Below are 15630 nucleotides of genomic sequence, written 5' to 3' on the forward strand. Positions count from 1 at the left end.
GGGTTGAATAAACACCAGAACCCATAATATAATTATAATTTATAGAAATAGAGGCCTAAATTATGTCTTTAGAAGCTCATTAAAAAAATCTGTTAGAATTCTTCATTCAATATTAATATGAAATGTACAATAACATAAGCAATTGTCACAAGTAAGGTTCAAAGATACCGATGTTTGATGAGATATTTTCCATGACCTGGGGTTGCTTCCTTAGAGTATTCCTAGGATGTCTACTGATCTGTTAAAGTCATGCAGTGGGAACAAATGTCCATTTTCTTTGCCAAGAAAATACCATAGATGAATATTAAAAACAGTTCTGTAAGCCAAAACTCACATCTGCACACACTTAAAATGTAGCTCTTTTTTTTCTTTTTAACAGTAATTTGTAATACATTTTGAAAAACACAAAAAATGTTGTACAATGCTCTACACCTGGCTGGGTAACCAGTGTTTAGCTGTAAGTGCAGTGATACAGGTTATGCAATTACTGAAATTGATTAGTGTATTTTAAATTGTGGAAATATGTATGTGTTTGTGTATTAGTAACTCTTTGTGGCATCTATTTCAGGCTTGTTTATATTGTACTCTGTGTGTATATGCATATATATGTGGAATATAAAGTTCAAAATATACTCTAGTGATGTAACGAGCCAATTAAAGAAACTAGAATATGTTTAAGGGGAATATAAAGCATGGAACTTAAAGGGATTTGCCACACAATTTAGGGATTCCAATATTTAAAAAAATTATCAACTATTAAACTAATATTGTTTCTTTAAAAAAACTTTTGCTCGGCTGCCGCTTGTCGCCGCAGGAGCCGCCGCTACCTCTGCGTGTCCGCGTGTGCGCCCGGTCCCCGCCCGCCGCACCATGGAGGGCTACCACAAGCCTGACCAGCAGAAGCTGCAGGCCCTGAAGGACAGGGCCAACCGCCCGCGCATCAGCTCCATCCAGGCCACCACGGCGGCGGGCTCCAGCCACCCCACGTCATGCTGCAGTGCTGCAGAGATCATGGCTGTCCTCGTTTTCCACACCATGCGCTACAAGTCCCAGGACCCCCGGAACCCGCATAATGACCGTTTCGTGCTCTCCAAGGGCTATGCAGCTTCCATCCTGTACGCGGTCTGGGCTGAAGCTGGCTTCCTGCCTGAGGCGGAGCTGCTGAACCTGAGGAAGATCAGCTCCGACTTGGATGGGCAGCCGGTCCTGAAACAAGCTTTCACCGATGTGGCCACTGGCTCCCTAGGCCAGGGCCTTGGGGCCGCATGTGGGATGGCCTACACGGGCAAATACTTCGACAAGGCCAGCTACCGAGTCTATTGCATGCTGGGAGACGGGGAGCTGTCAGAGGGCTCTGTGTGGGAGGCCATGGCCTTCGCCAGCATCTACAAACTGGACAACCTCGTGGCCATTCTTGACATCAATCGCCTGGGCCAGAGCGACCCGGCCTCGCTGCAGCACCAGATGGACGTCTACCAGAAGCGGTGTGAGGCCTTCGGTTGGCACGCCATCATCGTGGATGGACACAGCGTGGAGGAGCTATGCAAGGCCTTCGGCCAGGCCAAGCACCAGCCAACAGCCATCATTGCCAAGACCTTCAAGGGCCGAGGGATCTCAGGGGTAGAAGATAAGGAGTCTTGGCATGGGAAGCCCCTTCCCAAAAACATGGCTGATCAGATCATCCAGGAGATCTACAGCCAGATCCAGAGCAAAAAGAAGATTCTGGCAACGCCCCCGCAGGAGGACGCCCCCTCGGTGGACATTGCTAACATCCACATGCCCAGCCCGCCCAGCTACAAAGTTGGGGACAAGATAGCCACCCGCAAGGCCTACGGGCAGGCATTGGCCAAGCTGGGCCATGCCAGCGACCGCATCATCGCCCTGGATGGGGACACCAAAAATTCCACCTTCTCGGAGCTCTTCAAAAAGGAGCACCCGGACCACTTCATTGAGTGCTACATTGCCAAGCAGAACATGGTGAGCATCGCGGTAGGCTGTGCCGCCCGCAGCAGGACGGTGCCCTTCTGCAGCACCTTCGCAGCGTTCTTCACGCGAGCCTTTGACCAGATTCGCATGGCCGCCATCTCCGAGAGCAACATCAAACTCTGCGGCTCCCACTGCGGCGTTTCCATCGGGGAAGACGGGCCCTCCCAGATGGCCCTGGAAGATCTGGCCATGTTTCGGTCAGTCCTCATGTCAACTGTTTTTACCCAAGTGATGGTGTTGCTACAGAGAAGGCGGTGGAACTAGCCGCCAACACAAAGGGTATCTGCTTCATCCGGACCAGCCGCCCGGAAAATGTCATCATCTATAACAACAATGAGGACTTCCAGGTCGGACAAGCCAAGGTGGTCCTGAAGAGCAAGGATGACCAGGTGACCGTGATCGGGGCTGGGGTGACCCTGCATGAGGCCTTGGCCGCTGCTGAGCTGCTAAAGAAAGAAAAGATCAACATCCGCGTGCTGGACCCCTTCACCATCAAGCCCCTGGACAGAAAACTCATTCTCGACAGCGCTCGTGCCACCAAGGGCAGGATCCTCACCATGGAGGACCACTATTACGAAGGTGGCATTGGTGAGGCCGTGTCCACTGCAGTAGTGGGCGAGCCTGGCATCACTGTCACCCGCCTGGCAGTTGACCGGGTACCAAGAAGTGGGAAGCCAGCTGAGCTGCTGAAGATGTTCGGTATTGACAAGGATGCCATTGCGCAAGCTGTGAGGGGCCTCGTTGCCAAGGCCTAGGGCGGGAGTGAGGTGTGGGGCGGGGGTCTACACATTCCTGAGATTCTGGGAAAGGTGCTCAAAGATGTACTCAGAGGAGGGGTAAATATATGTTTTGAGAAAAAAAAAAAAAAACTTTTAAAAGGTCACTAATTCACTAAAAAGATATCACAAACAATGCTTTAAAAAGTTTTTTGAAAACCAATTTTAAAAATATTTGTGGGAAAGAAATATATTCTGATCTGATAGTGAAGAAGAAAATGTATTGAGCCTGATTTCTATATTATGAGTTGAAAAATTTTTTAAATATTTAAGTAGTCAAAATTCCCAATTCAGTGGAATATTTAGAATACATGCATATATAATACTACTTTAAAATAGTTCTATATCATGTTATTTTTAAAAAGAATGATTACTACAGAGAGTTAAGGTGAAGAATAACTAGTATCTTAAAAACAGGTATTTAAAAACATAGGTCATTTTCCTATTCCATGTTGGTTTATATCGTTGTTATTTAAAAAAAATCAGATGTATGTCACAGGACACAACAAAGTACAGTCTTCCTTAGGTATCCACAGGGGATATGTTCCAGGACTCCTGTGATACCAAAATCCACAGATACTCAGCTCCCTTACACAAAATGGCAGAGTATTTGCATGTAACTATGAACATCCTCCCATATACTGTAAAACATCTCTAATTATTTATAATATCGAACACAATGTAAATGCTATGTAAGTAGTTATACTGTATTGTTTTTACATTTATATTGCTTTTTATTGTTGTATTGTTATTTCTATTTTTTAAAAAAACATTTTTGATCCACAGTTGATTGAATTTGTGGGTACAGAACCTACAGACACAGAGGATGGATTACAAACTGAAAAATTACAAATCTCATGCATTTTCCCTGGTACATTTGATTCTTCATAGGGTAAGTATGTTTTGAGGAGTCATTTTCCAAAACTCACCAGTTTATTAATAACATACACCACTGTAAAAAATAAAATATGTTAACATATGTGGCAGAATTAAAATAAAATTAATCCCTCATAGGGAAAACTATTAAGCAACAGGTATTTAGCTAATTATATATGCAGAAAAACTCCAAAGAATCTAACAAAAAAGTGACTAGAATTAATAAATGAGTTTAGAAGATCAAATGGTGCAATATCAACATTAAAACACCTATTATATTTATATATTAGCAAAGAACAATTGGGAATTGGAGATAAAAACATGATTCAATATAATCTAAGAAAATATATGCAACTTCTGGATGATGAAAACTACAAATGCTGATGAAAGAAATTAAAGAAGACCTAAATAAATGGTAAGATCTTCCATGGCCATGGATCAGAAGACTCAATTTCATTAAGATTTCAACCTTAATATAGATTCAACACAAATTTTAAAAATAACCCAGTAGGATTTTGTGTGTAGAATTCATTATGCTGATTCTAAGAAAAGCAAAGAAACCATCATAGGCAAAACAATCTTGAAAAAGATCAGTGTCGGACAACTTACACTACCTATCTCTAAGACTGACTCTAAAAGCTACAGTAATCAAGACAGTGTGGTACTGAAAAAGGATAGGCATATAGATCAATGGAAGAAAATTAGAAAGTCCACTAGCAGCCCACACATATGTGGTCAAATGATTTTCAACAAAGCTGCAAAGGTGATTCAATGGAGAAAGAATAGTCTTTTCAACAAACAGTATGGAAACAATTGAATCTTAATTCATACATTGTACCATCCACAAAAATCTACTCAAAATGGACCACAGATCTAAAAATAAAACCTAAAACTAAAAACTTCTAGAAGCAAACAGGAGAAAATCTTTGTGACCTTAGGTGAAGTAAAGTTTTTTTATAGACAACACCAAAAACATGATCTATAAAAGAATACACTAGTAAGTCAGACTTCATAAAAATTAAGTATCTCTGTTATTTGATTTGGGAGAAAGTGTTTGCAAATCACATATCTTATAAACAACTTGAATCCAGAATACATAAATAACTCTCAAAATTTAATAATTAGAAAATAACAATAAAAAATCACAAAAAAATTTTAATAGATACTTCACCAAGGAAGATATTCACATGACAAAATACACATGTGAAAAGATGCTCAACATTATTAGTCATTAGGGAAATACACAAATGGTGAGATATCTGTATTTGGATGACTAAAATAACATTATTAACTCCACAATATGAAGGGCTGGTAAGTATGCAACCTAACTGGAACTCTCATACATGGCTGGTGGGAGTGCAAACTTATGTAGCTACTTTGGGAAATGGTTTGTCAGTTTCTAATAAAATTTAAAAGTATAGTTAACATACAGCTCAGCAATCTTATTTCTATCTGTTTACTCAAGTGAAATTAAAGTGTATATTCACACAAAATCTTTATGTGAATGCTTAGCAGCCCAGGTATTTCCCAACTGGAGAATGGATAAGCTTTGGTACTCCCATACAATAAAATATTACTAAGCAATAAAAAGGAACAGATTACGGCGACATACAACAACATGGGTGAATCTCTAATGCATTATGCAAAGGGAAAGAAGCCAGACTCAAAAGCCTTCCTCATGAATATTTACATGACATTCCAGAAAAGGAGAAGCTATCGTCACAGAAAATAGATGAGTGGTTAGTAGGAGCTGGGGCATGAGAAAAGAAGTGTGCTGGAGTCAAAGGTCTGGAGAAATGTTGAGGTGATGGAACTGTTCTTTATCTTGATGTGGTGATGGTTTGTCAAAACTTGCAGAACTGTACATAACCTATCTAAGTTTATTTGTTTTAGAAAGAGGAATAAATGAAGAGTTAGAGGAATACAAGAAAGAACTTGACTACTTCTGAGTTGGTGTGGAAAGGAGGAAGGCAAGGAGAAGTAACATCTTTGAGGAAGAAAGACAAGTTAACCAGTCTTCCAGGCAGAGGGGAAAATGTGTGTGACACCATGAAGGGGGATAGTTTACAGCCTATTTATGGAAAAGGGACTTATCTGTGGTGGGAGAGACAGTTAAGAAAGGTAGAAGATATCAATTCACACCCATTACAACGGTTATTACAAAACAGTGCTGGCAATGATGTGGAGAAATTGGAATCCTTGTACACTGCTGATGGGAATGTAAAATGATGCAGATGCTATGGAAAATGTATGGCAGTTCCTCAAAAAATCAAAAATAGAATTATCATATCGACCAATTCCTACTTCTAAGTATATACTCCAAAGAACTGAAAGCAGAAACTAGAACAGATATTTATATACCCCTGTTCACAAAAACATTATTCATAACAGTCAAAATGTGGAAGCAACCCAACTGTCTGTCCATCGGCAGATGAATGGATGAACAAAATGTGGTATATACATACAATGGAATAGTATTCATTTTTAGGAAAAAAGGAAATTCTGACACATGCTACAGTGTGGATGAACTTGAAGACATTATGCTAAGTGAAATAAACCAGTCATAAAAGGACTACTACAATATAATTCCATTCATATCAGGTACCCTAGAGCAACGGTCCCCAACCTTTCTGGCACTAGGGACAGGTTTCATGGAAGACATTTCCACAGGATGGGGGTAGAAGGATGGCTTTGGGATGAACCGGTTCCACCTTAGCTCATCAGGAAGTAGCTCACCTACTGCTCACTTCCTGCTGTGCAGCCTGGAAGCTAAACAGACCTATACCAGGCTGTGGCCCAGGGGCTGGGGACTCCTGCCCTAGAGCACCAAATATATAGAGACAGGAAGTAGAATGATGGTTGCCAGGGACTGGGGGAGAGAAACTGTGCCCGCTATTGTTCAGTGGGCACAGTTTTAGTTTTACAAAATAACATTCGGGAGATGGACAGTGGTGATGGTTGCATAACAATTTAAAAGTACTTCACACCACTGAACTGTACAATACAAACCACTTATAACTTAAAATTAATTAATTAAAATAAATGCATAAGAAAAACAAGTAAAAGTACAGGGGGAAATTAAATTATGCAAATTCTTGGCCAGACAGCTAGGAAGCTGTGACAACTTCACTTTTTCTTGGGTTGTGGCACTTTGTAAGCTTTTGAGCAAAGGAGGAAGTGCCATTAGCTCATAATCTATCTCTTCCAGAAAGTTCTGCCTGATTCTGCCTGTTGCCCTCAGATGTCAGACACCTCCCTGTGTTTCCCAGGGCATGCAGTCCAGCATCTCTAGATGATGGCCCTTATTTCTGGTCAATGTGATCACAGTTTGTTCCATCATCCCTGCCCCATCAAAATTCATCTCCTTGAGGGAAGGGGCTGTTTCTATATTACCAGTGTCTAACTCAGCTCAGCAATGAGATTTATTTTTTCAGTAAGATCTCTATGTCAGGAGGACAGAGGCTGTCTTGTTCTTACCTTCTTCTCTTTGAGGTTAGATTTTCCTGTATCCCTCAGAGGCCTCAAACTTCCTGCCTGCTCTGTGTTGGGGGCATTAGCATTCTCTTCTTTCATCTCTATCAGTCTCAAGGCTTGGTTTTCCTTAGGAAGTGGATGGTCTAAATTCAGATAAGCCCACATCTTTGTTGACCCCCATTAAGAGCTCAGAAGCAGTGATTAGAGCCCTCAGTGCAGGCTGCAGGGCAGACAGAGTTTTAATGAGAAGCTAATGAGAGCACGGCCTCCGAGCCTCCTTAGACATGGGCCCAAAGAGTTAGAGTCTCTGAGGCTCTACCACACAATCTCTTAGGTGGGGGTGAGGTGAGATAGTGACATCACAATCACACTGTTCTGCTCAGTTCCTGATGTCAGCTAATGTGATGCCAAGGATAAAGGGCCAGCACACCTTCTTTGTGATTTTGGTTTCCCAGGGGCAGAAAACAGAAAGCAGGCAGGTTAAAGATGCCCTAGGACTTAGGGACAGGGTAACAGTATGACAAAATGTTGACTTCTGTGCATTTCTGTTCAGCTTATAAAGTGTATAATAAGAGAACATTTAGAAATACAGAAAAATACAATTCAAAATTCACATAACCCATCTCACAGTGAAATGAACTAGCATATTTCTTTCCATGTTTTCCTGTGTGTAAGTGTGATGGTTAATACTGAGTGTCAACCTGATTGGATTGAAGGATGCAGAGTATTGTTCCTGGCTGTCTCTGTGAGGATGCTGCCAAAGGAGATTAACATTTGAGTCAGTGGACTGGGAGAGGCAGACCAACCCTCAATCTGGGTGGGCACCATCTAATCAGCTGCCTGCATGGCTGGAAGCAGGCAGAAGAAAGTGTAATGAACAGATGTGCTGAGTCTTCTGGCCTTCATCTTTCTGCCATGCTGGATGCTTCCTGCCCTTGAACATCAGACACCAAGTTCTTCAGCTTTTGGAGTCTTGGACTTACACCAGTGTTTGCCAGGGGCTCTCAGGCCTTCAGCCACAGACTGAAGGCTGCACTGTCAGCTTCCCTACTTTTGCAGTTTTGGGACTTGGACTGGCTTCCTTGCTTCTCAGCTTGCAGACAGCCTGTTGTGGGACTTCATCTTGTGATCATGTGAGTCAACACTCCTTAATAAACTCCCCTTCATATATACATCTATCCTATTAGTTCTGTCCCTCTAGAAAACTCTAATACAGTAAGCTTATCTATGGCTTACTTTCTTGCCCTCAGGCCCCCTATCAAACTCATCAGAAAACCATAATTACTCTTCCTTTAAAATATATCCAGAATATGATCACCTCCCCAGCTACCACTCTGGTCTAAGCCACCATCATTTCCTCTCATCTGGATTACCAAAGTCGCCTTCCCATTGGTTTCCCACCTTTGTTCTCATGCAGCTAGAATGATCTTTTAAAGTCTAAATCAAATCATGTCCCTTCGTGGCTTAATACCCTCTTACTCTCTCATTAATCAGAGTTAAAGTCAAAGTCACTGGAACAGCCTCAAAGGCCCCACGTGCCCAAGGCCTTAGAATGCCTCTAATGTCATTTTAACTCACTCCCCCTTGTCCACTATGCTCAAATCACACTGGCTTCCTTAAGTCCCCTAGCCATGCCAGCCACGCTCTTACCTTAGGGTCTCTGCACTAGCTCTTCCCTCTATCAGCAATTTCTGTCCCCGAATATCAACATGCCTCACTCAACTTCTTCATCTTTGTTTGAATGTTATCTTCTTGATGAAACCAGCTTCGGCTATACTATATAAAATGGTCCCAGGCCTGGGACTCCAGAGTCTCCTGGAATCTTCTCTATCATTTCCTTTGTAATAGCATTTTGACGCTTTTAAAAATTCTATATAAGTTGCTTATACAGCATGTTCATGGCTAACAATGTAACACTCCTACTAGAATAAGCTCTGAGGGGACAGGAATATATGCCATTTTGCTCATTGCTATATCCTAAGTGCCTAGGGCTTCTGCATAAAAAATAGGCACACAATGCTGAAAGCCATTAGTCTGTTAACTGTTCCCCAGTATCTGTTCTTCATTTTTTTTTCTTTATTTCTTTTAAAAATAGTCTCCCTGCAACTTTTAGCACAGTGCATGCAAACAGGTCCCTGATGCCCCAAGTGTGGCCCTGGGACTGTTTCCTCCAGTAAAATGTCAGAATGATATGTGCAATTTCCATGGAAATTCCGTAAAAGGAATTATTAGTCTTCCTCATCTTTTTCCACTCTTCTTGTTGGCTGAGAAATGGTATCCGCTGGAACAACAGCCTTTAAAGGCATGTTGAGGATGACAGGCATCTCACTTGCCAGCCTAGGTTCCTAAGTGACTTCATGAAAAAGAACCAGTTGATCCCAGCCCTGGGCCATCCTAATGCATCTGGATTGTTATGCAAGAGAGAAATAAACTTTCTTATTTAATTTATCCGCTGCATTTTTGGATTCCTTTTTACAGAAAGTTAGGCTCACTCTACCTAGTATATAAATAATCACAAATGATTTTTCTTTTTTATCAGTATAGTGATTTACACTATTAATAATAGCATTCCTAATATCAAACCATCTTTGCATTCCTAGAATAAAATCAATGTGATTATGATGTATGATCTTTTAAATGTGCTACTAGATTATCCTGCCTAATATTTTGTATTTTACAGTATTCAAAAGTGAGATTAATATGTTTTTAGGAGATTTTGAGTTTTGACACTGATGTTATACTAACTAAGGAATAGATTACTAGGTCAAATCTAGGGATATTTTTAAGGTTCACAATACAGATAACCAAAGGCTTTCAGGAAGACTGTACCAATTTATATTCCCACCAATAGCATTTTAGAGTGTTTACTAACTGTACCCTAGGTATTTTGGAATTATTAATTTAAAATGAAATGATATTTAAACAAATTTACCTTTTCAATATGTGAAAAATAGTATGTCTTAATTAGCATTTTCTTTATTACTTATAAGAAGGAAGAGGTTTAGTTAAGCTAACTAGACTTTTGGTGGTTATGTACTTTATATATATATATCATGTCCCATAATATATTCAATTTAGTTAAATTACTCAACCACTTTCAAATTTTAGTTTATTTAAGCCACACAATGCTGGATCGGGCAAACCAGGCTCATAGAAAATACTTTTTTCCATTATGAATAAGGGTTAGAACCAGGCCTGACTCTCGACTCAGAAACCTTCCACTGTACTATACCCATAATATATCTATGCAGCCTTGTGCCCAACAGCTAATTCTATTGTCCTCCCCTCATGGAAAGGCTAAACATGGGAGTCAGAAGTATTAAATAAGAGTGTCTGTCACTGTATTCCAACATCCTTGAGTCTCTCAATAAAGAGAAAATAAGTTTGGTTCTAAGTGTATAAAATGCTATTTGAAATGTGGATGTGATATTGAAAAAATATCAGAAAGGCTGCTTGGAATATTAAAATAATTACAGTCTAGTTATCTACAACCTAAATTTGCTATTACTATCAAAAAAAGCACTCATTTAAAATATACATAGCAATTTTATACGTTCTGTCTTTAGGCTAAGAATAATTATATTCAATAATTAAAGAACAGAAGACATAAAAAGGTGCATCTTTTACATAAAAAGTACTCTTAAGTTAAAGTGACCATATAACTTAGCCTGAAAGCTGGGACATATTTAACAGTGAAAGGGACAGCAGTAAATGCTAAGTCACACAAGATACTGGGACAACAGGTAAAAGTGAGAATGTTTTGGATGAATCAAGATGTATAGATATCCTATTAATGTCAAGATATCAAAGTAGTACCATAAATTATTCTTTCTGTTCTTATTTGTAATCATTTCATCATTGATAAAGATCCTAGTAAAATATATTTTTTCATTTTATTAACTTTAGTGTTATAAGAAACAGATGCACCACCCAATTACGCTATTACAATGAAAGGATCAAAAAATTTATACAGGCAAAGACTGGCAGTGGCATCAGCAAGATGGTGGGATAGATTATCTGGCATCACTCCTGTCACAAAAATCTAACTAAAAACTATCCAAAGACAAGAATACCATCCCTAGTTCACTAGAACTTGGAGGAGAAAATGAAAAACTCCCTGGGCTCACAGAATTGAGAGAAGCCATGACTGGTAGGAGAAATATTCATGTTGGACTGTGCTGCCCTCTTCCACAAGCCCTCATAATGTCCCTAACACAAAATTTCTCTAGATTCAGTTGCCAAGGGAAGAGGAGGTAGACTTTAGATTTCCCCAAAGGTCTGGGAATCTTCACAAGAAGGCCATTCTGGTCTTGTATCACAGGAAGTAATGGGAGTGCCAGGAATACTGAACCAATTGGGGTGAATTGGGGACAAACAGCTGGCACTGATTACATGAACTGGTACATGGATCTTGGCAGCTACTCTGTACTTCAATCAGTGGAGAATTCATATTAAAGAGACTGGTTGGTGCTGTATTCCTGCAGGGGGCAGAATCTGTGGGAAGACTCAAATTCCTGGCAATATTTTCCACAAAGCGCAAGTACTCTGTGGAGCCTTGCCTTGACCTAGAAACAACTAAAAGGTTGAGATTAAATTCTGGTGCTTCCTTAAGTCTTCCTTATGCTGGGAAACAATGGCAGGTCAGCAAGGTAGTTCAAGGGCAACGTTTAACTTCCAATGCTCACTATAAATTTTCCCCAAACCAGAAAACAATGGCAGGCAGTGATTTTGTTCCAGATAAGCATTTAAGTTCTAGAGTTCACTATAAGTCTTCCCCAGACCAGAAAAAAAATGGCAAGGCAATGAGTTAGTTCCAGTGCAGTGTTTCAATTCCAATGCTCACTATAAGTCTTCTGCAGAATGGGAAGAAACAACAGGCCAGCATTTAACTTCTGATGCTAAGTAGCAAAGGTATGCTACAACCAAAGAACTCTTGCATAAACTGGAAGAGGTGGCTGTCTCCTCAAATGTGCAGGCATCAACATAAAGATGCAGGATTGTGAAAACTCAGGGGAATATGACACCACCAAAAGAAAGTAACGATAAACTCAGAAGAGTTGACGAACTGTGAAATATCAAAGAATTCAGAATAATACTTTTAAAGAAGTTTGGAAAATCACAAGCAAATATGGATAGAAAACTAAAAGAAATTTAGAAAACAACCCAGGAACAAAGTGAGAAATTTGACAAGGAAATTGAAATAAATAAAAAAACAAATAGAAATCTTAGAAAAGATAATACAATAATTGAACTGAAAAACCCTTTTCAAAGTTTCAACAGCAGACTTCACAAAGCATAGGAAAGAACTAGCAAGCCTAAAGACAGAATGTATCAAATTGCTCACAGAAGAAAAAAAGAAAAAGAAAATATGTGAGAAAAGCTCACAAGATTTATAGGGAAAACAACAGAATATACAGTCTTCTCATTGCCACATAGAACATACTCTAAAAATTGACCACATAATTGGACATAAAACAATCTTCAACAAAGGCAAAAGAACCGAAATCATACCAAACACACTAATGTACCACAGTGCAATAAAAACAGAAGTCAAGCATAAACAATATGCTCCTGAATGACTTTTGGGTAAATAATGAAATTAAGGCAGAAACCAAGAAGTTCTTTGAAACTAATAAAAACAAAGATACAACATTCTAGAATCTCTGGGACATAGCTAATGCAGTGTTAAGGGGGAAATACATAGCACTAAATGCCCACATCAAAAAGTTAGTAAGATCTCAAATTAACAACCTAACATCACAACTGAAAGAATTAGAGAAGCAAGAACAAATCAACCCCAAAGCTAGAAGAAGAGAAGAAATAATCAAAACCCAGAGCTGAAATGAAGGAAATTGAGACACACAAAAAATTCAAAAGATCAATGAATCCAGGAGTTTGTTTTTTGAAAAGAAAGTAATAAGATAGATAGGCCACTAGCTACACTAATAAAGAAGAAAGAGAGAAGATCCAAATTAACACAATTAGAAATGACTAAGGGAATGTTAACCCTGACTCCACAGAAATAAAAATAACTATCAGAAACTACTATGAACAACCCTATGCATACAAACTAGAACACCTAGAAGAGATGGATAAATTCCTGGACACATACATCCTGCAAAGACTGAATGAGAAAGAAATTTATTTCCTGAACAGACCAATAACAAGCTCCAAAATTTAATCAGTAATAAATGGGCTACCAAACAAAAAAAGCCCAGGACCTGATGGATTGACAGCCAAATTCTATGAGATGTACAAAGAAAAGCTACTACCATTCCTATTGAAATTATTCCAAAAAATTGAGAAGGAGGAACTCCTCCTCAACTCATTCTACAAGGCCAGCACCATCCTAATATCAAAACCTTGAACAGACACACACAAAAAAAACAAAAACAACAACAACAAATAAAAAGAAAAAAAAAACTTTAGGTCAATATCCTTGATGAAAAATCCTCAACAAAATACTGGCAAAACTGAATCCAGCAGCACATCAAAAAGCTAATTCACCATGATTAAGTAGATTTCATCCCCAGAATGCAAGGTTGATTCAACATATACAAATCAATAAATGTGATTCATTACATGAACAGAACTAAAGACAAAAACCACATGATTATCTTAGTTGATGCAAAAAAAGGCTTTCAATAAAATTTAACACCCATTCGTGTTAAAAACTCTCAATAAGACAGGCATTAAAGGAACGTATCTCAAAATAATAAAAGCCATCCATGCAAGTCCATTGACATTATGCTGAATGGGTAAAAGCTGGAAGCATTTCCCTTGAAAACCAGAACAAGATAAGAATTCCCTCTCTCACCACTCCTGTTCACCATGATATTGGAAGTTTTAGCCAGAGCAATCAGGCAAGAGAAAGAAATAAAGGACAACTAAATAGGAAAAGAGGAAGTCAAACGTTCTCTCTTTGCAGATGACATGATTCTATATCTAGAAAACCCCACAGTTTTGGCCCCAAAGCTCCATCAGCTAATAAAAAATGTCAGCAAAGTTTTAGGATATAAAATCAACATATAAAAATCATTAGGATTCCTATACGCCACCAACAGCCAACCCAAAAAGGCAATCCGTTTACAATTGCCACAAAAAGAGTAAAATATATACAATACTTAGGAATACAGCTAAACATGGAGGTGACAATCTCTACAATGAGAATTATAAAACAGTACTCAAAGAAATCAGAGAAGATACAAATAAATGGAAAAACATTCCATGCTCATGGATTGGAAGAATCAATATTATTAAAATGGTCAAAGCAATTTATAGATTCAATGCTATACCTTACAAACTGCCAATGACATTTTTCACACAATTAAAAAAAACTGTTTTAAAATTCATATAAAACCAAAACAGAGTCTGACTAGCCAAAGCAATCCTAAGAGAACAAAGCTGTAGGCATCACATTATTCAACTTCAAACTATACTACAGGGATATATTAACCAAAACAGCCTGGTACTGGTACAAAAACAGCCAAACAGACCAATGAAACAGTATAGAAAGCCCATAAATAAGGCCACACACCTATGACCACCTGATCTTTGAGAAAGCTGAGAAAAATAAGTAACAGGGAAAAGACTCCCTATTCAATAAACGTTGCTGGGATAACTGGCTAGACGTATGCATAAGACTGAAGCTGAATCCCTTCTTATACAATAAACAAAAATCAACTCAAGAATAATTAAAGACTTAAATGTAAAATCTAAAAGTATGAAAACCCTGGAAGACAATCTAAGCAATACCATCCTGGTCATAGGAATAGTCAAAGATTTTATGACAAAGACACGAAAAACAATCACAATAAAAATAAAAGTTGATAAATGGGATCTAATGAAACTTAAGAGCTTCTGCACAGCAAAAGAAACTATCAACAGAGTAAACAAACAACCTATAGAATGGGAGAAAATATTTGCAAACTATGCATCTGACAAAGGTCTAATATCCAGCATCTATAAGGAATACAAATTTACAAGAGAAAAACAAATAACCCCATTAAAAACTGGGAAAATACATGGACAGACACTTCTCAAAAGAAGACACACATGTGGCCAACAAGCATATAAAAAAAAGCTCAATATCACTGATCATTAGAGAAATGTAAATTAAAACCACAATGAAATACCATGTCACATCAGTCAGAATCGCTATTATTAAAAAGTCAAAAAACAACAGATGCTGGCAAGGTTGTATAAATGAAACACTTATACACTGTTGGAGGGAGTGTAAATTAGTTCAACCATTGTGGAAAGCAGTTTGGCCATTTCTCAAAGAGCTAAAAACAGAACTACCATTCAACCCAGCAATCCCATTACCAGGTACATGCACAGAGGAATATAAATCATTCTACCATAAAGACACATGCACGTGAATGTTCACTGCAGCACTATTCACAATAGCAAAGACATGGAATCAACCTAAGTATTAATCAATGACAAACCAGATAAAGACAATGTGGTACATATATACTGGGAATACTATGCAGCCATAAAAGAATTAGATTATGTC

General features: G+C 38.8%; 2 protein-coding genes across 12 annotated transcripts in view; one reads left to right on the top strand and one right to left on the bottom strand.

Annotated features, from left to right (window-relative positions):
- Nucleotides 1-15630, bottom strand: part of CEP112 (centrosomal protein 112) — a 664691-nt gene that overhangs the window by 273466 nt on the left and 375595 nt on the right. The window lies entirely within an intron of this gene.
- Nucleotides 853-2756, top strand: LOC105718204 (transketolase-like). Its single transcript, XM_012453852.3, is given in 2 exon segments — nt 853-2200; nt 2203-2756. Coding segments are annotated over 2 exon segments (1869 nt in total). The 5' UTR covers nt 853-870; the 3' UTR covers nt 2742-2756.

This window comes from Aotus nancymaae, unplaced genomic scaffold, assembly GCF_030222135.1.
Source record: "Aotus nancymaae isolate 86718 unplaced genomic scaffold, 86718_ANA_hifiasm-v0.15.2.pri h1tg000089l, whole genome shotgun sequence".
NCBI lineage: Eukaryota > Metazoa > Chordata > Mammalia > Primates > Aotidae > Aotus > Aotus nancymaae.